Raw genomic sequence first — 24,646 nt, 5'->3', positions numbered from 1 at the left:
TAAAGATGTTAATGTCAAATTATTCGGTATGGATTACCCAAAGAAGAAAGCAAGAAAAAGAAAGAATCACAATGAAAGAAAAAAACTTTTACTTATGGAAGTGTAAATAAAAGATAAAATAGTCAAAGTAGACAAGAATGTTACACCAAACTTTATTAATTGCAACTTGGAATTTAGGTTTAAAGGCCTTAATTACTTCATTAAATAACGTTTTTTAAATATATATATATATATTTTTTTATTTTTTTACTTTTGGGTGGAATGGTAAGGAGGTGTCCCACGAAAAGTGGCTTTCTTATAAGTAAAAAAAAAAAAGAAAAAAAAAGATGCCGAATTAAATATAAAAAACCCTTGAAATTAAATGTGAAAAAATTAGTTCGTGGGTTATTTTCATGCCAACCCAGAGAATGATTTAAAAAAAAAAAAGAAAAAGAAAAACAAAATGGTCATATTGATCTACCAAATACCATGCATGACTTTTTCTGGACAATACTTTTCTTGAAATTAATCAAAGCTATTTAGAGAATGTATTGCATACTAAGCTTGTGATTATTTATTTACTATTATAGTTTTGCACATTGAAGAAAATTGGGTGATTGATTGATTGTTGATGTGATTGATAGGAGCAACCTCTATTCCGCTTTTCTTTGTTTTCTTCAAACAATAAAGAAATTGTGGCTCATTTTTCTTCTTCTGTAAATTTAATTTATGAACAAAAAGAATCGTTTCGTAGCCTCCCTCTGTGGGAAGACTAATACATATCGAGTTGCTAATTAAATGCTTGTTAGTTGTGGTTCATAAACCAAGACTAATTCTTGTATATTCTTAATCAAAAGAGCCTGCTGACAGTTTATCATTACTATTCTTATTATATTATATGCCAAAAGAACTTCCGACGATTGAATTAAAATAATCAGAGGGTGTTATAACCCACAAGACCAATTTGATTTTGTCAGATCCCAAAAAAATTAAAAGAAAATACGGCTGGAAGCACGGTTGCACGAAGAGGATCGTGGAACTTGAGATGGTTATAACTCATTAGACATATTATGGGCAGAGGTCTTTGTTATTGATCCTCCTAAGTGTGTGATGGTTTCTTTAAAAACTTTCATGCATAGGCGTTAGATCTTGCAAGCACCGGTTAGATGGTAGAAGAGATCTGGTAGGAGCTTGCAAAAACAAAATACGTGGGAGTGGGAGCGAGCGATCACGGGAAGTACAAAGTTTGAAGTATGCGGTCATTGTGAGTTTTAGACTTTTTTACCTTCAGGGTCTACTGTTTCCATATTTATTTTGCTATGAGATGTCTTGTTTAATTTGTTCATGTTTGGGTCAGGGAAGCATGCGAGACACCTCTTAAAACAGAAATATCTTCTTGGTGGTTTCTGAGACAGAAGGGTTCTTGGATCAAACCATTGACACTCATCTGAGACAATTGAGCTAGTCTTCCAAAAAGCTGCGGAAGAAGACATGCCAACCGAGGTGTGTGTATCATGATTCTTTCAAGCATCAAAGTTTATATATTGCACTTTATGGAGATACTGATTGAGGATTTCAGGTACTCCATTGCTTATGTCGTAAGATCACGCTTGATAATAATTTTCGTGATCTCGGTCATTGTTCCAAGTGGGGTTACATAAGAGAGAGCAGTAATTGTTGATCATCTTCAGGAAGGTAAGATATGGTTTGGCTTGCTGTTAATAATACATTAGAACTCAAGTATCTTTGTATTATACGCTGGGTCCTTCCATACTATTGTTTACCAACCTCAAATACAGATAAATTAAATAAATAAATAATTAATTAATTAATTACGAGGAATAGAATGGAAATTGAAGGAGAGAATTCAGGTATCAACTACAAGGTCGCGGAAAGCCATCCCCTTGCGTTTTCCTATTCAATGTCTATAGAGAGAACCCCCAGGCTGTCTTCTGACAGAAACTAATCACCAGCTAAGCCACAATATAAGCAAAATGCATTAATTGAAAGAAAGAACTTCAGTTTTTTGAAAGGAAAAGAGACAAATAAAGCATGACATTAGCAACGTTGGCTAACAACCAGTCACCAATTCCAGAATCCAAAATCACCAGATCAATTTTGCTTTGCCGTTAAAACAGCTAGTAGCAGCAAATGCAAATAAGCTCCAAATAAGAGCAATCCAAACCCTGCTTCCGTGCAGAAAGAAATGAGGACATAAATACAAAGAAGCCAGGCGATTGATCAGTTTAAGGCACATGGCCTTTCCTATAAGCCAATTGTTATAACAGTATATTAATCTGTACAACTCAGAAGCCAAATTGTTAAGATTAATAACATCTGTACAGTTTTAAAGAAAGATTATATGAACTGGCATATTATGTTGTAAGGCATAAGACTAAACACTGAAGCTGACACAAAAAGTTACACATCAATCACTCGCTTAAAACAGAACAGTGATACTGGGAAAAGCTCCAGATCCTTAGATTTATCAGTTACCCCATGCGATCAACTTCTAATCAATCTTGTAAGCCCAACCATGTTTATCTAAATATGCTTGGACTGCTTCCTTGATTGCCAAGTTTGGCACTAGCTGGGATTCATCAAGTGGTTCCCGGGTAATAGGGTCAAATTTACCCACCTAATTTCAGTTCCAGTCCATATTAAATAAATTAGAAAAAGAAATAAAAAAATAAGAAAAGAGCAAAACAAAAGATACCTGAGTTCTAATGCATAACAGCAAGCCAAACTATATCTTACCTTCCGAAGATGATCAACAATTACTGCTCTCTCGTATGTAACCCCACTAGGAACAATGACAGGATCACGAAAAATATCAAGTGTGATTTTACAACACAAGTAATCAGGTACCTGAAATCCTCAATCAGTATCGCCATAAAGTGCAGTATAACCTTTTATGCTTAAAAGAATCATGGTACACACCTCAGTTGGCATGTCATCTTTTGCAGCCTTTAGGAAGACTTGTCCAAGATCCCTCAATTGTTTTAGATGACCATCAATGGTTTCATCCAAGAACCCTTCTGTCTCAGAAATATCAAAAAGATATTTCTGTTCAAGAGCTGTCTCGCATGCTTCCCTGACCAAAACATAAACAAATTGTACAAGGCATCCCATAGCAAAATAAATATGAAAACATTTATTTAATAAAAATTTAGAACAGTAGCCCTTGAGGGTAAAAAGGTCTAAACTCACAATGACCACATACTTCAAACTTTGTACTTCCCATGATCGCTTGGTTGACGCTTGCTCCCACTCCAAGTATTTTGCTTTTGCAAGCTCCTGCCAGATCTCTTCTACCATATAACCGGTGGGGTTCGCGCCCCTTCCAAGATCTAACGCCTATTTATGAAAGTTTTTAAAGACACTATCACACACTTAAAATCAATAACAAGTACCTCTACCCATAAGATGGTTATAACTCAAGCATTAGAAATATTAAGTTTTCTTTTTCTTTCTCCTAACATATCAAGGTTTCTTTTAGCAGACATAATAAAGTTTACATGAAAAGACACACGCATCGCACAAACCAGCTTATACAAATATAATAATCTCAACTCTAAGCAATACAGACTATAACAATTGTAATTGTACATGCAAAGAAACTCAAGTACCATATTTACATTTGGAACAAATGATTTAATTTTGTGGAATTCATTTGGAAATATACATTTAGTTTAAACTTTAAACATGAGAAGATGAAAATTTATCTCCAAATGAATATCAAGAATAATTTAAAATTTTTATCAATATTGGAGTTGAATTTTCTCACTATTATTTAACTATATATTTTTAAATGAATTCCACAAAATAGTTTTTTTTTTTTCACATAAAACCTATATCTTATCATCAAGTGTTACCTACTTAGCTAATAAATCATAAAATAAATAAATAATGTAAATCATATATGTAGGAATTCCGACAAACATTGAGTATTATAAAGCATATCATAACAGACTACAGAATTTAGAAACACATTCTTAATGATATAAATCATATCATTATGACCTATCTTGAATGTTTAAGAGGGCTCATCAAAGAAAACTCTTTTATCCCTAGAGTTCTAACGAATTCAAAGATTTGAAAGAAAATACTGCTTAGTTAGTACCTAAAAATAATCATCTGATTCAAAGGGATAATATGCTTTGGATGAGAATGCAAACAAAAAACTTTTTAGTTGAGACGCAAAAGAAGGATAACACAATGGTACGGAGCTGAGCCATTCTACAAGATGCAAAACATATCATCCTCGAAAAAGCATCCCTTAGCTTTCCCAAGCAGTATTGGCATCATAAAATGAATGCACCCATAGTGAAAACACACAGTCACACTTGCTTGACCAAAACCTTGAATCCCAACTGTTTCAAGAGCAAGAAATTTAACACATTAACATTAGTCAATGATACTTCTTATCCAGTTATCCATAATTTTACACATAAAAATATAAACAAAAGGCCTACAGTAAATCGAGTTTAAACATTAACATAACATTGGAGTATAAGTATGCTATATGTGCTAGCGTTATTAAAAGGAATCCGAAAACAATCTGGTATATGCATAAACTCATACCTTTTCCAATTCTTTGACTCCTTCAGGATACTGATGTTTCTGTAGTAATGCAAGTCCCAACATATAATGAGCCTGTCATGAAGCAAAATTACTTAAGACTAGTAAGACAGTAATGGCCCAAACATAAAGGACAATAAAGGTTCATAGCATCACAGGTAACTAGAAGTAAAAACAAATTCATCATCTCTACTAATAATACAATAAACAAACATGTAAAAAATCTCCAATACACACATATATAAGTTCTAAACCTTCCTGGGCAAGGTACACACAAAAAGTTCAACAAAACAATCTTAACAGAACCAGCAAATAGGATTTGTAAAATGGCCAGATGTTTCTGCTGCTAGTAACAAGTATCCTCTATAGACTAACAGATTTCATGATGGCAAACAGAAAGAAACTACTCACAAGAGAAAATATGGATACTAATTGTTCAACACCTCAGACTAGTTTAGAACACATCAGCTGTGAACATTTTTGTAAGATTTTTTTTTTTTCTTTTTCATATTTCACTAGCAAAATTTTTTATGAGATTCTGAAAGGAAGAAACACGAATTAACTGCCAAACTGCAAGATTTTTATTGGAAGATTGCCAACACTTTCATCTTCTACACAAATTTATTCTAACAGGTCATGGAGTTTACAAGGAAGCAATTCTGGTATTTTCTTTTTCCTTCTCTTTCAAAATGAGTAATGCACAAAGAACTTGACAGAAACATTTACAGTAATATACACATTGTCATACATCACAGGCTCTAATCAATTAAATTGACTACAGTAATGAGTGGCTATATAATATAAATATGGAAGTTCTACCCCCTAGTTCGTGTTGACTTTAAGTGATTATAGGCTCATAGGAATATCATCTTGGACTCAACAAAGCTGCTAAACTAAGCACCAGCTTGGGGCGCTTGGTATGTTGGTACATTCATGCTCACTGATTAATAAAGAGAGTCATGAGTGTCTCAAAGAGATTAATAATAGAGATTAGCTTTTTCCTGGACTTGTGATCTCAATGCCATCCCAAGCCCATAATTCATCTGCAATCGAGCAGCAGCTGCGCAGGACAAGTTTTGGAAATATTTCCCACAACTTTCTAGCCTTTTGCACGAAAAAGGAGATGGTTCTAGCATTCATTCTCTTGCATGCACATCAAGCACCTATTAACAATTCTACAAAACTTCCTCAAATTATCCATCATGAGGATCTTGCGCCAAGCAGTTTCCCGTGTAAAGAAAGCAACATGAGGGGAACCTGATAGATAGTTGTTTTCTTTTAGCAATTTTGTAAAGCTTCTTTTGTATTTTGGTTGGCACCTCCTCACCGCCTTCTTAATGTGATTACTTCTTTTTCCTCTAAAAAAGGTCCCAAAGAGAGTCATGCAACTTATGTCGTTCCCTCTGCTACCAGAAGTATCCATTGCTGCAGTTCACTAATTTTAAAACAGTTTACTGGATACTTAATATTAATAAAAATCATAACCACCTTCTGCACAACATTGATATATACAAACAGCAGAGCCCATGAATTTTTCTTTAGGAACTTCAGTCTTCAACTGTGTTTACAACAGGAAGTCTCAGTGTTTGCTCCTCCTGATACATTTCTTGCTGTGCTAACACTTTTTACTCAAGCTATAACAAGAAAGATACAAGGAATTCCAAATCCTATAGTTTCAGCAATATGGCTGATAAATCTTGGTGAAGCCTAGGAGGCAGTTGGATAAATATTTTACTTCAGGGACAAGTTTATTTTCAAGAAGTTTCTAAAGACCAACATAAATCTTTTCAAAGATCATATATTTGTACAGCTAAAACAAAAACCGTGAAAGAGCAGAATGCCCCTTTTATTTTCTATAAGTTATACTAGTACTTTTATATATATTACAGTATCCATGTACATCTCACATTTTCTTTCTATCTACTGGGAATAGAATAGTTAGCTTATTAAAAGATTATGTACTCGTTTAGGTAAAATTTTATATTTGATCTATAGTTTTGTTGGGTGGATCTGTCCCCGCTACGTATGATGCAGCTCCATCCACCAAAGCAACCAATCGCACATCACTCATCAAAATACCTATCCCATAATTTAAGAGGAAAAACGATTTCCACACAAGTTATTTTCTATCCATTTAAAAGAAAATCCTTTCCTGCTTGGTAAATGAATGATGGAGATTGACCCCATTACCCAGCTTCAGCTACTACTAGATTTTTAGGAAGAGAGAGTATCATTAGACCGAAAGGAATATGACCATTTCAACATAAATGAATAGCAAATCCTAAGCTAACAAACCAAAAAAAAAGGGAAATTTATTTGTAAACTTACGTTTAATTTAACCATGAGAAAATATAGATTGTTTTAGGATGACCAAAAGTTTGAAAAACCTATGAAATTATATGTATAATTAGAATAATTGTAAATTATATCCTTGATAAAATTTAGAATATATTATTTCAATTCTATGTGGAAGTCCATATGAATTCAGTTTTTATTGTTTAAGAGAGTGCTCTGGTCACCTTCTACTAAAAAGTAAATGTGTATTGAAAAATGAAAAAGTTTCGATTTTTTCCAAAGGCAATATAAAAAGTTATTCGTTTTGGTATATCCACAATCAGCGTTTCAAGTTTCAGTACACCACAGGAAGATAATGAGATTTAGAAACAACGATTACCTCAATATGAAAAGAGAAATCATATTGGGAAAAAAACATTTTTATAGGAACAAAACAAAGTTTTTTACAAGAAACTAAAAAGATAATAAGGAAGCAAAATGCAATACCTTGACGGAATGGTGATCAAGCTGCAGCGCTTTGCGGCAATCCTCTTCAACTTTAGTCCAATCACTACATTGAAACCACTACCTCGTAAGCTAAATACAAGCGGTAGAAGGAAAAAGATTATAAAGATAGAACTGCCTGCACATACTTCCGCCTTCGATGACAAAGAGCGCGATTCGTCCAATAAACCGGAACATTAGGGCATAACGTTATAGCCTTCAAATCCAACAGAAGAAATAAGATACTACTCGTAAACAAAAAGGTTTCTTCATATTCCAGCCAAATACATAAAGAAGGGACATATTTACATAAACATAGATAAGAAAAAACAAGAATTGAATATTGCAATCCAAGTAACCAAAAATCAAATAGAGCAGAAGTTAAACAAGAACAAAAAGAACAAATTAAATTCATACAGATAGATACATATAAAGACGATGAGAGATGTACCTCGGTATAAGCATCAATGGCGGCCCCAAAACGATCTTTCTTGAAATACAGATTACCGTATTTCCTCAGCTGCTCGGCTTGCTTCGCGGCAGCAGTCAATGCCACTTCCGGCCCCATTTACCTCGCTCTTTTTCTCTCTTTATTCTTCCGAGACACCAGCAATCCTCCAATTTCCCTCCGATAATCGGCTTCCTATCTCGGAAAATCAACTTCCTCGCTGACGCTTTTCAGAAAATTGTAGATATCTGTAATTTTTCTGTAAAGGAATAAAAAGTTTTGGATAGACACGGAAGAGTGATTCCGTCCGATGGCTAGTGGGTTGTGGCGAGGTTTCAGAATCTCACTGATTACTACACTGAAAGAGGGATGAAGCAAACCCGTCGTTTGGTTTAAAAGAAATTCAGGGGGACTAAATTGCGGTTTTGATCATGTCACCCGGAGGGGATTTTGTATCCATCACGGCCCAATTTGAATGGAGGAATTTCGGGTTGACCCGGTTAAGCCTTGTGAAGTATTGGATGGGCCACGTGGGGATTTGGAATTGTGAGACTCGATGTAAGGGCAGGTCAGGTGTCGTTGACTCGTTGTGGGTGGAAGTATTTAGAGAGTTTGTTTACAACTTGTAAGTTTATTTATCCGTTTGGAATGATAAATAATGTTTGTTTAACTGAATTGACATTTAAGATAATAAAATTTTATTTATTTAGCTTATAAAGATTTACTTCGTTTTATTAACGGAAGTAAAACTTATAAATTTTCAAATTACAAAATTCAAGTTTTTTAATATTTCAATTTTAATTTTAAATAATGTGCGCAATGAAATATTAAGTTATTTATTATATATTTATATTTTATTATTTTTATATTTCTAAAGAACTGTATACTATTAAACTTATAAAAAATATAATAAATAATTTACAAGTAGAAGAGACTTTAAAAAATTTTTCGATCCATCTCGTTTTAAATAATTTAAAAACTCGTTATAAAAATAAGTGTATAAAGTTCTTTGTGCAAGTAACCAAAAATTAAAGAAAGTAGAAGTGAAACAAGAATAAAAAGAACAAATTAAATTCATACAGATAGATACATATAAAGACGATGAGAGATATAGCTCGGTATAAGCATCAAATGGCGGCCCCAAAACAATCTTTCTTGAAATACAGGATTACCTTCTTTCCTCAACTGCTCGGCTTGCTTTGACGATAGAAAGATTGAAGTAAAAAAAGATATTGAAGCTAAAGGTAGAGTTAGTGACAATTGAAAGTTGTTTGCGGCATTTTATGATTCGTATGATTTACTAAACCCATCAAATCTCTCATTGTTTCCTGCAAATAATACTTAAAAGAGTATGAAAATTCTATCAAGAAGAAGTCACCATCTTTAAAAAAGGGGTGTGGAGAGAAAAGTTGGCCACAAGCATTTTGAATCAATGCAGATTATTGGTAAAAAGAAAGAGGAGCATGTGTAAATCAAAGGAGTTAGGTAAGGAGTTTGTCATTTCCTTTGATAATTAACTCGATATGTACCATGTTTTGTTTTGATTTATTTTCAAAAACTAGATATGATTAAGAGAAAAAATAGTGTTGAGATGAGAAATTTCGCAAGGTAATGAATACTACTTTTGGTTATTTCATTAACAATTACATAACTCGTTAATGAAATCATAAAATAAGAAAATTTTCATAAATAACTTGTTATTCTATTAGCCTTTTCTGATTCCTTCACCAACTTCTTTGATTAACATATGCGACTCTTTCTTTTTAACAATAATCTGCATTGATTCGAAATTCTTGTGGTCAACTTTTTTCTTCACACTCTTTTTCTGAAGATGGCGACTTTCTTTTAATAGAATCTTCATACTCTTTTAAGTGTCATTTGCTACAAACAATGAGATATATGATGGTTTTAGAAGATCATATGAATCGTAAATGCTGCAAACAGCTTTAAATTGCCGCTAACTCTGCCTTAGCCTCAGTCTCTTGCTTTACTTCAGGCTTCTTGCTGAGGCTTTTTGGCTCAGATTTGGTCTTTTTCTTGTATATAACAGAGATGGGTTACCTTCATCCCTCTATAAAAAAAAAAATATATATGAAATAAACAAAGCAATAACCGCACATAATTATCAGCTGATGCTCTCTTTTCGCAGCAGTGATCATATAAAAGATGACTGATTTGGCAACCGGACCCGCAAAGAGAGGTAAATTAACACAAGTGAGATGAGAGAAGACAAAGTAGCTTGTTGCACAAGATAATGAAATGGGGAAGTAGCAAACCCGTCGTTTGATTCAAAGGAAATTCAGGGAACTAAACTGCGGTTTTGATCATGTCACCTGCAGGGCATTTAGGTTTCCATCACGACCCAATTTGCTTGGAGGAATTTCGGGTTGACCCAGTTAATCATTATGCTGTATTGGCTGAACCTGGGGGGGTAGGGGGTCTAATTGGAGATTTTGACGCAGGCCGAAACCATTCATGACCGTAGGGGAATGATAAATAAAGTTTGTTTAACTTGAATTTATGTGCTGCTTATTATTTTGTAACTGAAATTAACATTTAAGATTATAAAGTTTTATTCGATAATTAAAAGAAAATTTAGTTTTTGGCTTATTAAGATTTAGTGGAGATACTGGGGTAAACATTGAGTCAAGTAAAAGTTATAGATTACCAAATTACAAAAAGATTAAATAAAAAACAATGTAAGTTTTTTAATATTTCAATTTTATTTTTAAATCGGAAATAGAAAAAATGACTGCAAAAAACAAAAAAAAAAAAAAAAAAAAAAAAAAAAAAGAGAACAAGCAATGATCAATTGTTTATATTAATCTAATAGTTATTTATTATATATGTCCGTTTCATTGTCTTTGACCTTCAAAAAAGTCATGGCCACGGCAACCTCACCCAAGATATTCCAAGTGAAAAAAGAATTACAGCTAGAGGGCAAGAATGGTGGATTAATCCACATATAAGGTCAACAACGTCAAGCACGAAACAGGGAGAGAATGCCAAGAAGAAACACTGGATAGAGATGGGTTGCCTTCATCCCTAAAAATAAATACGACATAAACAAAGCAACAACTGCACATAATTATCAACCAATCCTCTCTTTCAGCTGCACTGATCATAATAAAGATGACTGATTATGGCAGCCGAACTCCACAAGACAGGTAAATTATTACAAAGAAGATGAGAGAAGACAAAAGTAATTTGTTGCACAAGATAATGAAATTTGAGAATGCTTTCTTGCCTTCTATCCCTCTCAGTTTTCTGTGCTTTCTGATGTACATATGAAGTCAAAATTATCAGAGTACCTAACACAAAAAATGTTAAAAGGAAAAAATAAAACTAAAACCAACAATGGACTATACACTCATATTCTATCAGACCATAGGATATAAATAAATTACAACAGGCGATTACCAATACCCTAAATTTCATGGATGACTAGAATCTTGGCTCTTACTGTATTCCAGCCTGCTCGATAACCATTCCCTCACATGGTTTGCAAGTTGGGAAGCTTCTTTGTCCAACTTTAGGGGACGCCTGTGCAAACTCTGCAAAATAACTTTCATCTCAGAAGATTGTTTTATATTGGAGATATTGAACACAAATCATTCCTACCTCAGAAGCCCATAAGCAATCACGCTCCTTCCGAGGTATTATATGAATGTGAGTCTGGAATTTCATATTATAAACAAAACTAGTCAAGTAAATACTAACTCCATCACTGCAACAATAACAAAACCATTTTGCTTCTAAGCAAAAGAACATTTGGGATTTGTTGAAATAGTTGACAGACTAGGGCAACTTACATGAAATATAACTTGACCAGCTGCTGCACCATTGTTAACCAACAAGTTGAAAGAATCTGTATGACTCAACAATCAGAATTGTTTGTATAAGCAAAATCTAAACAATAACTGCAACCAAAATAAAACTGAGACCCAAATTTCTCCTGGGAGAATTAATATTATTTGGCTCAACATGGTTAGGATATTGATAAGCTTTTCAATGACAGAAACCAGTCTGTAAGAGGGGAAAAAGAGAAAGAAAAGAGGTTTTCAACTACAGACGAGAAGAGCCAATTTTCAATTATGGTATAGGAACAGATTCTGGACCAATTTCTGAAACAACATGGGGCCCATGGAATCATTTTCTTCAATTAAAAAATTATTTGGGATGTTAGATTATGATTAGTTACAGAATATGGCGATATGTCAATCAAGTTAAACTATATGATGAATATAACCCATAAAATAATTTTTTTTAATCATAAAAAAAGATTTAGTTATCCCTCAAAACAAATATTATCTATGTGCTAAGTGATAAAGATGGCTACATAATAGGTCTATTTAAGTGATATACCATCAGCCATTATAACTTGATTACAATTCTGGCTCTGTTAAGGGCATTTGATCAAATTGGTCAACAATTTTCCTTCCTACATATGGTTTTTTGCTTTGAGAAACTTCTTGAGAGAAAATACTGTAAACAATCACTACTCACCCAAAATTTTCAAGCTAAAGTGAATTCTATAAAATAAGCAATTTGTGATTTATAATCTAGCCATAGCAGCCTATTTTGCTATTTTATGCCTTAATACCAAATTCACGATGACAGAGATTAGTAGATTTTGACACAGGCTATTTCATGCCTTAATACCAAATATACTTAATGAGGTGAAGTCTTCAACTAAGGCTTCTCGTCAATTGGAAGAGTTAAACCTTGAAGTTTTTCTTGAACCACCTCCACTGACAACAGTTTAAATGCCAACAGTTAGTAAAGTTGTTCCTGCTGACCATGTTAAGCAACTTTCTTCTCAATGTGACGATTCCACCTCATGTTCCTCAAGAATCTACAATTCTGATGACCAAGTTCTTATTTTCTCATGGAGATTACATGAAGTTACATATGTTCCTGCCTTGCCATCTTGACACTTCATGCTTCAAAACTCGAGATCAAGTTTTTATCAAGTGAATTAGGTGATGCAGAATAGAATACATTAATTTCGAATAGATTTTCCATTACAGAAATTTTTTTCTAACTATTATCATTACTCAGTATCTTTGATTTCTTTGGCTCATTTAGATAGTTTCTAGCTATTAAAAATTTAGGCTATTTAAGTCTATCTAAAGATACAGAAGCTCTAAATTTTCTCATTTGTTACTTCAATATTTTCCTTATTAGTTGTAGCTAACGCCTACACAAAGTCCATCAACAAAGAAGAGTAAATAATGAATTAAGAATTTCTTTACTAGTGTTTTGTTCCCTATTATCTCGGCTGTTTCTTTTTCTAGTTTCTGTTCTGTCTAATCTATCTCACTTAATCTATTTCTCCATATATTTCTTCACCTTGACCTACAATTTCCTTTGCTATATCTACTTCTTTGTTTCTACTAGATTTCTCTATTTCTCAAGTATCCCCAGGAAAGTTGCATCAATTTCATTCAGGTAACACATGAAATCTCCAAGTAATCACTGATAAAACATTGGAAATTGTGAAAAAAATATAGCAAGGCAGATGGCATGTAAAGGAAGAATATAACTGTGAGATTATTGCAGTGAAGAACTTTTAACACATACCACTACCAGTAGCTTTCATGATGGCGTTGCTAATAAAAGGAACTTTTGAACACATTGCAGCTACCACCTGCATACTCCTCATAAACCATAATAAAGAATGGTTAAATTCATTTGGGAGGGGGAAATAGTTTGCAGAACAGAATGAACCTTTGCCAAAATTTACCATGGAAAATCTCCAATAACATTAACCATAACTGCAGCCGAAACTTTTGATAACAGACTAGAATAATCTGTTTCTAAATGCCCCTTTGATGCGTTTCCCACATTCCTTCCATATTTTCATGTTTAAAACTATTCTAGATTATGGAATTCATTCTCAAACGAATCATATCAAATCGACCAAATGCATCCCAATTTCCGTTAAATTTGATAAATCTAGAAATTAACGTGAACTTTTTGGAGAATAAGTGTTTGAAGTACTTTCTGCACTACTATATCTGTGTTGCCAACATAGTGATCTAACTGAACTTTACAAAATATTTTAAATTTCCATTATTTATTCCACATCAAATTTTATTTCAAAATAATTGATTGTTCGAAATTTTTAAAATTAACAAAATTTTGTTATTCGTTTCTCCTAAATGAAGCTTTGGAATTTTATCAATGGAGTTCAAAAGTTAAGTCAATATAGTTTCAGGAGGTTTTAAAGAAAAGTTGAATATCTAGCAAAGCCGAGGGGAAGACTGCACATGAACAAAATAGAGAGACAAAAAGTGCAGCCCTTATATGTATTTTTTGGAAACTGGTCTGAAAATAAACGCAGATTAAAGTGTCAAGGCAGCAATGAGATGATCTCCATATCTTAAGAAGCTCTTGGGGTGATAATGCTTCCTTAATTACCGCAAATAATAAACAGTGAAAAAAATATCACCAGATTTCAAGGCAAGCATTATATGAAGAAGCAGGAATCAAAGAGTATTTTGATTCACTTCATTTATTTAACACAATTCCAAAATCTATACTAGAACAACAGATCTGCAGCATTCTTATCATAAAACTAATAGTGCATTAAAAACCAAAGTTTCTTATTCTAATAATTTTCCCTATCTTTTCTACCTCACAGTGATTTGTACCAAAAGTCGGATAATGTAGACAAGCAAAATTAAACCTTCAATATCCACATTGCAGAATGCAGAGCAGCAACTAATAATGGAATAAGCAAGTGCTTCAAATGTATACTAGCATTTGAGCAAGACAGTTCATAATGTATTAATATGATTTTATCTAGTCAATTTACTTACAGATGGAGGAGTTGCTTCCAAGGAGGAAAAGTGGGATTTTGGGATGATAAGAGAGTGCCTGGGAACAAAGGTGAAATTCAATTATTAGAAGTTTAACAAATTCAAATTAAAATCTAAGTGCTAACATTCACCTATCAGATTTCTTTCAAAAAAATAATCACCTATCAGATTAGTCAATCATCCTGCCTCTAACACAATCAATTCATTTTCTACACAAAATCAGCAAGTTTTCTATAAGTAACAAGACCTGCATAAATTTATTAATACAGACATAAAAGGAATTTTCTTAAGCAAATAAAAAATTGGTTTGCAAACTATATCAAAGAGTCTTTGGGGGTTTTGTCTTAATTAAAGATGCAATTATTGCCCCAAAATTATGAAAAAGTAGTGTAATTATAAAACAACAAAAGATAAATTAAAATAGGCTCTGAAAAATGAGATTCCCACATTGCTTTCACTCTTTTATTAAATATGGAGCGTGCAAATTAGAGAAGCCCACTGACTAAGGATACTCATCTTGGACATATATATTTGTTGATAGGCCTGGACCTTTATATTTGTTGATAATTGAAAAAAGAAAAGAATATCGATAACCCCCAGTTCTAGAAACAAAATTCCAAACAAAGAATGCAATATTAATTTGATTAAGTAAAAATGTTATACTAGCTACAAAAACTGAAAAAGAAAAAGTAACTTCATTTCTTTAAAAAAAAAAAAGGTGAAATTCCAGGGTGTTCTCTAGGATACATGATCATAAAGAAAAAAAAGTCTATCTATAAAAAATCTTTTTAAGATTCTTAGTGTGAAATAATCTGTATTATACAGCTTTCACAAACAAGCACCTTACTACAAGATCCTTGAGAGTGTACATCAAGGTGTGAAAATACTAGTCTTGAATTCGTTTGAAAACATTCAAATGGTATCAGAGCGAGGTTAGAGTTATTCTAGTCCATTGCATTGCTTCTACGCGATCATGCAATCTGTTTAGGGAAGGATAGAGTAGTTTTTCAGTTTTTGCACAAAATATGCGTTCTTCTATTAAATAAATGGCTTCTCTTTGCATCTCAATTATTATAACACAAAATTTTACTTGGGTGAATTTCTGTGTTAGTAGAACATATCTGCAAAATTTGGAGAACATACACCATGTCTTTCTTGATATACTGAACTTTGTATTTACATTGTTGTTTATTTGACTTTATTATTTTGAGTGCTGAAGAGCCTTTGTTTATCTAAAGCTGAAACTTGTTACAGCATCATGGGAAAATCTATCAGTAAACCATGGAATAAAGGTAGAAAAGGGTTTACAAATTGTTCACCTTCTAAAAGAGTTCGAAAGGATAAAGATGGGTTCTAATCGAGATTTCTACAAATGATTGCCCTGATCTTGTGATTCTTTTCTATGTGTTCAAAGGATAAAGAACTTCATTCCTAACCTCTATAACCCATTTCATTTTTTCAGTTTTGGGTTAACTCCTTTCAAGCCTACCATCTCTTCAACCAGAGATCAGTTTTGCATGATCTAGGAGAGTGCGACCTACTTTCCAGTGTAGAATTTAGAAAACCATAACAAAAACAATATCAAAACTGGCTAATAGGTGTGATGATATTGAAATTTTGCTAACTACAACCTTATTTACATAATTTAAGTCCCAACCGTTGGCTTTCAATCAGATCAAATCTCTTCCAAAAAGGTTTTCTAAATTGTCCTTGCATTGTCCACATTAAATAGCGAGAATCTGATTCAAAATCAACTCTTTCACATGAGCATGCTGCGATCTTACCTATTGCTTGACTGTTACCATTAAAATAGAAAAACATTGCGCAGCTAGCGTTGGTTTGTTCCATATTGGAACATCCAATTATAAACTTCAAAACGATTCTACTTCCTGCAGTTGACAGGACTGTAAATTTGAAGTCCACAGAGAAATGCGCAATACAAGCTCATTGATTAGATGCCATGAAACAGCACCACCAAATAAAGCAAACTGATTTTCCATACCTGGTGACGAACTCCATGCAGCATCACTATACCCCTCCAATATGTTAAGAACAACTGGCATCAGTCTCTGCTTGAAGACAAGTGTGCCAACTTGTCCAGCTCAGCGGAAAGCTCCAGTCAGCACGCCAACTCATCACACAGATCACCGACCAACACGCATGGCCGACAAATGGAATGCAATCGTCCTCCTCCTTAGTACCAATTGTCCCAGTCTGAAAAACCGTTAAAGCTGCATGTACCACCTGCCTTACCATGTTGCTTTTGTCCTTCTGTGTCTTTACATTGCTGATATTTTCTGTACTTCAAGAGCTAAGGAGCTCTATATATATGTAATTTATCTTCCAACCTTTCAATGCAATGAATGAATCTTTCATCAGTGCTGAGAATTGTCCAACTTGATAAACAACTCTAAAACAAACCAGCTTTCATAACTTGGTATCAGAGCCAAGAGGCATCATGGCAGGAGAAAACAGCAACTCCTCTACCTTCAACCCTTCACCTCAAAGAGTTCAAACTCTGTCTAGCAACTCAATGAGCTCAGTGTGTGCTCTGAAACTCAATCACGATAATTATCTCATTTGGAAAAACTTGGTTCACCCAATCATAAGAGGTAACAAACTTGAAGGTTACCTCACCAGCGCCAAATCAAGCCCACCTGAGTACACAGAAAGAACCATAGAAGGAAATACTGAAGTTGAAATCATTGTAAATCCGGAGTTCGAAGACTGGTTTGCACAAGACCAAATGTTGCTGGGTTGGCTTTATAGCTCCATCAAGACCAACTTAGCCTCCCAATTGATGGGGCACTCAACATCAAAACTACTATGGGAAGGAATTCGTAATTTTTTCGCAGTTAAATCACGAGCAAACATAATCTACTACAAAAGGGAGCTCGTCAAAATACAAAAGAGTAACCTGAAGATGGAAGAATATCTCAAAACCATCAAAGAAATTGCTGATAATCTAGCCCTCGCAGGACATCCTATTACCCTGGAGGATCTCACCTCACAAGTCCTTGCTGGTTTAGATTCTTCTGAATATAACCCACTCGTATGTCAAATCACGGAGAAAGAAAGCATAAGTTGGGTGGAATTGCAGTCTCGGCTGCTCAATTATGAAAGACGACTAGAACAACTCAACTTGACCACGGCCACTCCAAATCTCGGACGACCATCACCTTTTTTCTCTAGTATCAAAAATGTCAGAACTCATCAGAACTCACCTCCTCAACCAATCAACAGAGGAGGTGGACGTAACAACTTCTTTAACATAGGAGGTCGCTACCACAACAAAAGAGGAGCAAAGACCAGTGGTAACTTTAGACCAATCTGTCAGGTGTGCACCGAAATAGGCCACACAGCTGCTTACTGCTATTACCGGTGTGACAACAGCTACATGGGAACCATCCCAAAAAGCTCTCCCAAAGCTTATCAAAGTTCAACTCTTCATCCTCTGAAGATCCTCTTGAAGATCCACTATGGTATGTTGACAGTGGAGCTAATAATCGTGTAACAGGATATGTCAACGTGCTGCAGTCCAAACAACAATATGATGGAAGTGAAAGTCTCATGATTGGAAATGGTGAGAAAATGACCATAAAAAATGTTGGTAAGGCAAACATTCATACTCTCAAAAACGGAAAACTAACCTTGAACAAAGTTCTGCATGTACCAAGAATCAATAAAAATTTGCTGAGTGTCTCTCAACTCACCTCTACTAACAATGTTGAGGTTATTTTTGACTCATCTTCCTGTTTTGTGAAGGACAAAGCCACAGGCAAGGTGCTGCTGGTAGGGAAGCTTAAAGGCAGCTTATATTGCTTGGGCTCATCTGGATCACCCTCTGTTCTTCATCCTTACTGTCAAGCTCTCTTCACTGACAAACATTATCAAACCCCTGAATCAAAAATCCTAATGTGGCATAGAAGATTAAAACACCCATCTTCAAAAACCTTATTTGTCCTCCTTAAATCATGTAATAAATCTTTTAAACCTAATGAGAACTTATTTTGTGATGCATGCCAACTAGGCAAGTTTCATCTTCTTCCCTACACTCCAATGCAAAAGCTCCCTTCGAAATTGTTCACACCGATGTCTAGGGACCTTCTGCACTCCTTTCTCACACTGGCCACTGGTACTATGTAATTTTCCTTTATGATTATAGCCATTTTACCTGGCTTTATCAACTAAAACAAAAATCAAAAGTTATTCAAGCCTTTACTCTATTTAAACGCCAAACAGAAACTCAATTTGGAAGAAAAATAAAATGTCTTCAATCAGATATAGGAGGAGAATTCATTGGCCTAGCTCAGACTCTCCAAAATAGTGGAATTAAGATTAAATACTCGTGTCCCTACGCTTCAGCTCAAAATGGACGGATTGAAAGAAAATATCGGCATATAAACGAAATCGGCCTCACTCTTCTTGCCGAGTCGGGTGTGCCATTAAAATCCTGGCTGGATGCTTTTAAAAAAGCCGTATTCCTGATCAATAGAATGCCCACACCTACCTTGAATCAATCCTCACCACTTGAAAAGCTTTACCACAAACGGCCTGACTACAAACAGCTGAAGATTTTTGGGTGTGCCTGTTTCCCGTGCCTTCAACCACATCAAAACCACAAACTCTCTTTTCACTCAACAAAATGTGTTTTTCTTTGTTACAGTCCACTGCACAAGGGAGACAAATGTCTCGATCCTACTAGCAAAATATACGTTTCCAGAAATGTTGTCTTCAATGAACTTAAATTCCCCTGTCACCATGGCTTCGTCAAAACACATCAACCTGGCACTGTCTCTACAATCACACTCCCCTTTTGGTTGAATATATCTTCCAAACCTGCATCTCTCATCCCAGAAAGTCTAAGCAGACAAGTCATTGGAGAACCCCCTAGCACCAGCTGCCTCACCTGTGGCAGAGTCCTCACCACAATACTCACCAAGAAGTGAAGAACCAGTGCTTGTTTCCATTCAAAGCACAACACCATCAGAACAAGAAGGGAGGACACAAACCGCAAATACACAGATAAAAGCACCAAGACACCAAATGATGACCAGAGCTCAAGCAGGGATCTTCAAACCAAGAAATATGCCACAAGGTTTCCAATTGTTTAAAGCAGTACTAGTAGACGACCTTACAACTCCCACCTCCATCGCAGAAGCACTCAAAATTCCTCACTGGAAATCAGCTATGGAAGAAGAACTATCAGCACTTAGAAATAATCAAACATGGAAGCTAGTCCCTCATCAACCTGAAATGACTCTGGTTGGCAATAAATGGGTTTACAAAATTAAGACCAATGCTGATGGTAGCTTCCAACGGTGCAAAGCCAAGCTAGTAGCAAAGGGATTTCACCAAACATCTGGAATAGACTTCCATTAAACCTTCAGCCCAGTAATTAAAGCATCAACACTTCGGGTAATCCTAGTGTTGGCTGTAACAAACGGTTGGAATATCAGACAACTGGATGTTAACAATGTTTTCCTAAATAGAGAATTGAAAGAGACTGCCTTTATGAAACAACCAGAAGGTTTCGAAGATCCCAAACACCTCAACCAAGTCTGTCAACTCAACAAAGCACTCTACGGTCTGAAACAAGCCCCAAGAGCGTGGTTTGACAAGCTCAAATCCTCATTGATCAAATGGAGCTTTAGAAACTCACAAGCAGACACATCCCTCTTTCACTTTCTCGCAGGGACAACTCAAATCTTCATCCTAATCTACGTTGATGACATAATAGTTACAGGAAACCAACCAGAAATGATGCAAAATGTTGTCAACCGACTTCACAACTCCTTTGCTCTCAAAGACCTTGGAGACCTCCATCTTTTCCTCAATAACCCGTGATGACACTGATCTTATTCTCACCCAAACGAAATATATAGAGGACCTTCTTAAACAAAATAATATGTCATCTGCTAAAGCTTGTCCAACACCAGCTGTTCTTGGGAACAAGTTGTCTACTGGAGAAAGGGAAGAACTGAAAGATCCAACTCCCTATCAGAAAATAATAGGGTCTCTCCAATATCTAACTCATACAAGACCCGACATATCATTCATTATCAACAAACTTAGTCAATTCATGCAAAAACCCACTGAACTTCACATGAAAGTTTTGAAAAGAGTCCTCCGTTACTTAAAAGGAACAACTGATGTCATTCTTCACATCAAACCCAGTGATAGACTAAACATTGTTGGTTTTTCGGATGTCGACTGGGCCTGCTCAAAGGATGACAGATGGTCGACTTCAGGTTACTGCATCTACCTTGGAGAAACTTTAATCTTTTGGAGCTCTAAAAAGCAAAGTGTTGTTTCAAGGTCAAGCGCGGAATCCAAATACAGAACCCTGGCTCTTCTTTCTTGTGAAATCATCTGGCTGGAGTCCCTACTCAAAGAGATAAATGTAGTTTCATCACAAACTCCAATAGCCTAGTGTGATAATATGAGTGCCACGGCTCTTGCAAGCAACCCCGTTTTCCACTCACGAACTAAACACATTGAAGTGGACGTTCATTTTGTCCGCGATCAAGTAACAAAAGGAGCCCTGGACGTTAGATACGTGCCGTCTTGCGATCAGACCGCAGATTGCTTCACCAAGGCTCTGTCACAAACACAGATTAAGTATTTCAGGGAAAAACTTGGATTAGTTCACCGACCGCTTCCCTTGACAAGTTTGAGGGAGAATGTTAAGAACAACTGGCATCAGTCTCTGCTTGAAGACAAGTGTGCCAACTTGTCCAGCTCAGCGGAAAGCTCCAGTCAACACGCCAACTCATCACACAGATCACCGACCAACACGCATGACCGACAACTGGAATGCAATCGTCCTCCTCCTTAGTGCCAAATCATCCCAGTCTGAAAAACCGTTAAAGCTGCATGCACCACCTGCCTTACCATGTTGCTTTTGTCCTTCCGTGTCTTTACATTGCTGATATTTTCTGTACTTCAAGAGCTAAGGAGCTCTATATATATGTAATTTATCTTCCAATCTTTCAATGCAATGAATGAACCTTTCATCAGTGCTGAGAATTGTCCAGCTTGATAAACAACTTTAAAACAAACCAGCTTTCTTAACTCAATACACTAAAAAACTTTCAATACTTCAGTCCATGATACTTAAGAAATCAAATACTTACACACAACATAAACAACATCCAGGTCAGACAGTCTCTAAATCCTTTTTCTGGACAAAATTATGAACAGAATACTGTTTGGCTTCAGACCAACTTATAATTGCGTAGTACTGAATTCTTTTTCAGAACCATAAAAATCCAAATGGTTTTTCTTATTAACAGATGCCACAGACGAAGTTACATCAACCATCAAAACCAGTGTAACACTCGCTCTTGCGTACTTTAATTTTAATCATTTTTTCAAGGTTGGCAATAAAGAAGGCAAAACAAGAATCTAACTCAGCGAAGCGACAAAGTAAACCAAGTAGGACACTACCATGAAATTGAAGTGTCAGATAGATGATACCTTACCCACGAGAGAGTGGATTTACATCCAAGATGCACAGGCACATGTCATCCTCGTAAAGCTGTAACAACAAAATTCAAAAGAAAGCAATAAATAAGCACCAATCCAAAACCCAACGGGAGGAGAAAAAGAGAGAGAAATTTTTAAAATTTTTGAATTCAGTATTGCCGTCTAGCAATCAAATAAACACTCCAACAAGAAGTTTACCTTGAGAGAAGGAGATTCGCCGCGGATGATCTTGCAAAAAATGCAGTCGTTTTCTGGACTCCCTGACTTAGAGTCAGCCGGTGGCGGCTCTTCATTGGATCCAGCTGCGCAACCCGACATGTAAGGAGTTGGTAATCGGGTCTGACTGGATCTCGGACCGATTGGGCGGAGATGGGAACAGATAATTGCGAGTCTCAGCGTCTCCATCCCGAGCTATAATATAAGTCTTTTAGGTGTCGCCATGTTTATCATTTGATGTTTGTTGGAGAGAAACAGAGAGATTTGAACGAGTCGGATTCTTAACCAGTCAAGATTAGCTGACTGTGAGCTCCAGAGCAGTGAGAGCGAACAACGGCAAGCGAGAAATGAACGGGGCTAGTGGCTGAGGATCGGACGGCCTTATCCAGGAACACTGGCCCACGTGGGAATCGATTTTATAGAAAGCTGACACGTGTTACGTTTTTTACCCAGTATTATAATAATTTCATTAAAATTTTTAATTAGAATAATTTTGATATAACAAAATAATTAATTAAATTTTTAATTATTCGGTTCTATAATTTTAGCGCAACTTTTAATTAAACAACCAATAAAATTGGTAATCATATAATTTTTAGATAAAACTATAAAAACCATATGAAATTTTTATAAAAATATGTAGTTAATTTTATTTATTTTTCAATTTGGCCTTTGATTTTTTATTTATTACAATTGATTGACTAATTTTTATTTTTGTTTTAAATCGTCATTTTAGATAACCGTTAAAGTTTTTTGTGGTTCAATTAATTAAATTACAACTTAATTATGAGATGATAAATGGGAAAGTGGTGGAATAGAAAGAGGTATGAATATTCTTAACATGAAATTTGAAGAATTCATAATAACTTCACATTGGGTATTAATTTTTTTAAAAAAATTGTTTCATTGAAAACGTTATAAGCAAAATCTTGTTGGATCAAACTTTAGTCAATGAAAAAAACAACATGTAATAACTCTATATGATAAAAATATTATTTTTTTACCTGTCTATATACACTAATATTGTAACGATTCTGAAAATATTCAAATGAAATAAAAGATAATTAAAGTACAGAAACGTAATAAATATTCAGCGTTTATATTTCTTACACGAATAACTGAAATTACCAAACAGTGTTACAGAATTCACCATTTTGAAAGAATCACAAGAAATAAAAAAATTTAGCATTTACTCGCAATTCTCTTGTGGATTGAGCTTTAGAACATGTTTCTCTTGATCTGAAATGGTTAAATAAGGGATGAGTTGTACTATCCCAATAAAAATATCACACTATATCACCGACACAGAAGTAAAAGTTGATATAAAATCAAAAAATACTAATAGAGCACTAAATTTAGCAAACTCATTTATTAATCATAAAAATCATTTACCGTTCACTTACCATAGTGGGATTTATAAAAATAATATATACAGACAATAATATTATTCAGATTACAATTTCATGCATAATCAGCAATCATATCATATATTATAAATCTATATCCATCATCAATAAATCAAACAATAATTGCCACTCTTTTTACTAGTCTGCTTGTATTCATGTGAGTTCATAAAGATGTCTCCGTTACACGTGACCTATTTCATTTAATATTCTCAATTACGGACCGTCCTCATACTCCATCCAGTATGAACACCAATTTACCAAACCTCAATACCCCGTCCGGTATGAGAGTGAAGCGGGTCATCCTCATACCACATCCGATATGAGTGCCAAATTATCAAGTCTCCATACCCCATCCGATATGAGACAATATTTACGATAAGGTTCCCTATATTCCCGGTTTGTCCACCATCTTCCAGAATATCCAATAAGGTTGTTGTTTCATCTATTCGTTTCATCTCTTCATTTCATCACACAATTTTTACCGTTTAATCTTCATTTTTTTCGATTCAATAGTAAACACATAGAATAAACCATACATGTATTCAAAGCCATAAAATCAATTAATAAGGTACTAACACGCATTTGAACTGTAAAACAATCAACAAAGCAACATTAGAGAATTTCCAGTTCTCGCTCCATTAGCAATCCGTAATTAATTATGCACATTTTCTAAATTCACACAAATATTGTATTATTATTTATTTAGACTTCAATTCTATGATAGGGAATAGAGTGAGGAATCCTTACTCGATTTGATACCTGAAAAGCTAAATTGTTTGACTGCGCCTACGGGCGATTTCTGGATTTTCTGAATTTCTCTTCGAGAATTGAAACGCGCTAATAGTACCTACAAATATCTCAAACAAACCCAAAATTAGTCCTAGGGCCCACTTGGCCAATTTTGAAATTCTGGCACGGCGGCTCCG

The 24,646-nt window shown here is 34.9% G+C and overlaps 2 protein-coding genes and 1 long non-coding RNA gene across 6 annotated transcripts; 1 reads left to right on the top strand and 2 right to left on the bottom strand.

The window, feature by feature from the left end:
* Positions 1–1,094: 1,094 nt before the first annotated feature.
* Positions 1,095–2,048, top strand: LOC148266707 (uncharacterized). Its single transcript, XR_015817800.1, has 3 exons — positions 1,095–1,243; positions 1,337–1,482; positions 1,559–2,048. It is a non-coding gene; the product is annotated as an uncharacterized LOC148266707 (long non-coding RNA).
* Positions 2,049–2,216: 168 nt separating this feature from the next.
* Positions 2,217–8,185, bottom strand: CHIP (carboxyl terminus of HSC70-interacting protein). Its single transcript, XM_088215842.1, has 8 exons — positions 7,790–8,185; positions 7,488–7,555; positions 7,342–7,405; positions 4,564–4,635; positions 3,203–3,336; positions 2,920–3,073; positions 2,737–2,847; positions 2,217–2,617 (listed from the first exon to the last, which is right to left on the bottom strand). Exons 1-8 carry the CDS (start codon positions 7,904–7,906, stop codon positions 2,492–2,494), a joined length of 846 nt encoding a protein of 281 aa, XP_088071968.1. The 5' UTR covers positions 7,907–8,185; the 3' UTR covers positions 2,217–2,491.
* A 2,821-nt stretch (positions 8,186–11,006) lies between these two features.
* HINT3 (histidine triad nucleotide-binding 3) lies at positions 11,007–22,692 on the bottom strand. Of its 4 annotated transcripts, none has more exons than XR_015817799.1 (8): positions 22,297–22,692; positions 22,095–22,150; positions 14,611–14,668; positions 13,370–13,436; positions 11,599–11,654; positions 11,408–11,461; positions 11,213–11,351; positions 11,007–11,097 (listed from the first exon to the last, which is right to left on the bottom strand). XR_015817799.1 is itself a non-coding variant. In XM_088215840.1 (8 exons), exons 1-7 carry the CDS (start codon positions 22,501–22,503, stop codon positions 11,221–11,223), a joined length of 618 nt encoding a protein of 205 aa, XP_088071966.1. In that variant the 5' UTR covers positions 22,504–22,688; the 3' UTR covers positions 11,007–11,097; positions 11,213–11,220. The 4 variants fall into 4 exon arrangements, 3 of the variants coding, with proteins under 3 accessions (XP_088071966.1, XP_088071967.1, XP_021907349.1); XM_088215840.1 differs by having other exon boundaries at positions 11,213–11,340; positions 22,297–22,688; XM_088215841.1 differs by having other exon boundaries at positions 11,007–11,351; positions 22,297–22,691.
* Between the last annotated feature and the right edge of the window lie 1,954 nt (positions 22,693–24,646).

The sequence above is a fragment of the Carica papaya genome, chromosome 3 (genome assembly GCF_054855325.1).
Source record: "Carica papaya isolate Zhongbai chromosome 3, ASM5485532v1, whole genome shotgun sequence".
Taxonomy (NCBI): Eukaryota; Viridiplantae; Streptophyta; class Magnoliopsida; order Brassicales; family Caricaceae; genus Carica; species Carica papaya.
Note: the sequence above shows the minus strand (reverse complement) of the source record. Positions and strands in the feature narration are given on the sequence as shown.

Excerpts from the sequence above, each read along its gene's own strand:
- CHIP (XM_088215842.1), bottom strand. The coding sequence starts at position 7,906 with ATGGGGCCGGAAGTGGCATTGACTGCTGCCGCGAAGCAAGCCGAGCAG. Across the intron at positions 7,406-7,487 it reads CTTTGTCATCGAAGGCGGAA|TGATTGGACTAAAGTTGAAG; the intron begins GTATGTGCAGGC and ends GTTTCAATGTAG. Across the intron at positions 2,848-2,919 it reads AAGATGACATGCCAACTGAG|GTACCTGATTACTTGTGTTG; the intron begins GTGTGTACCATG and ends TGAGGATTTCAG.
- HINT3 (XM_088215840.1), bottom strand. The coding sequence starts at position 22,503 with ATGGAGACGCTGAGACTCGCAATTATCTGTTCCCATCTCCGCCCAATC. Across the intron at positions 14,669-22,094 it reads GTAAATCCACTCTCTCGTGG|GCACTCTCTTATCATCCCAA; the intron begins GTAAGGTATCAT and ends CTTTGTTCCCAG. Across the intron at positions 11,462-11,598 it reads CTGGTCAAGTTATATTTCAT|ACTCACATTCATATAATACC; the intron begins GTAAGTTGCCCT and ends ATGAAATTCCAG.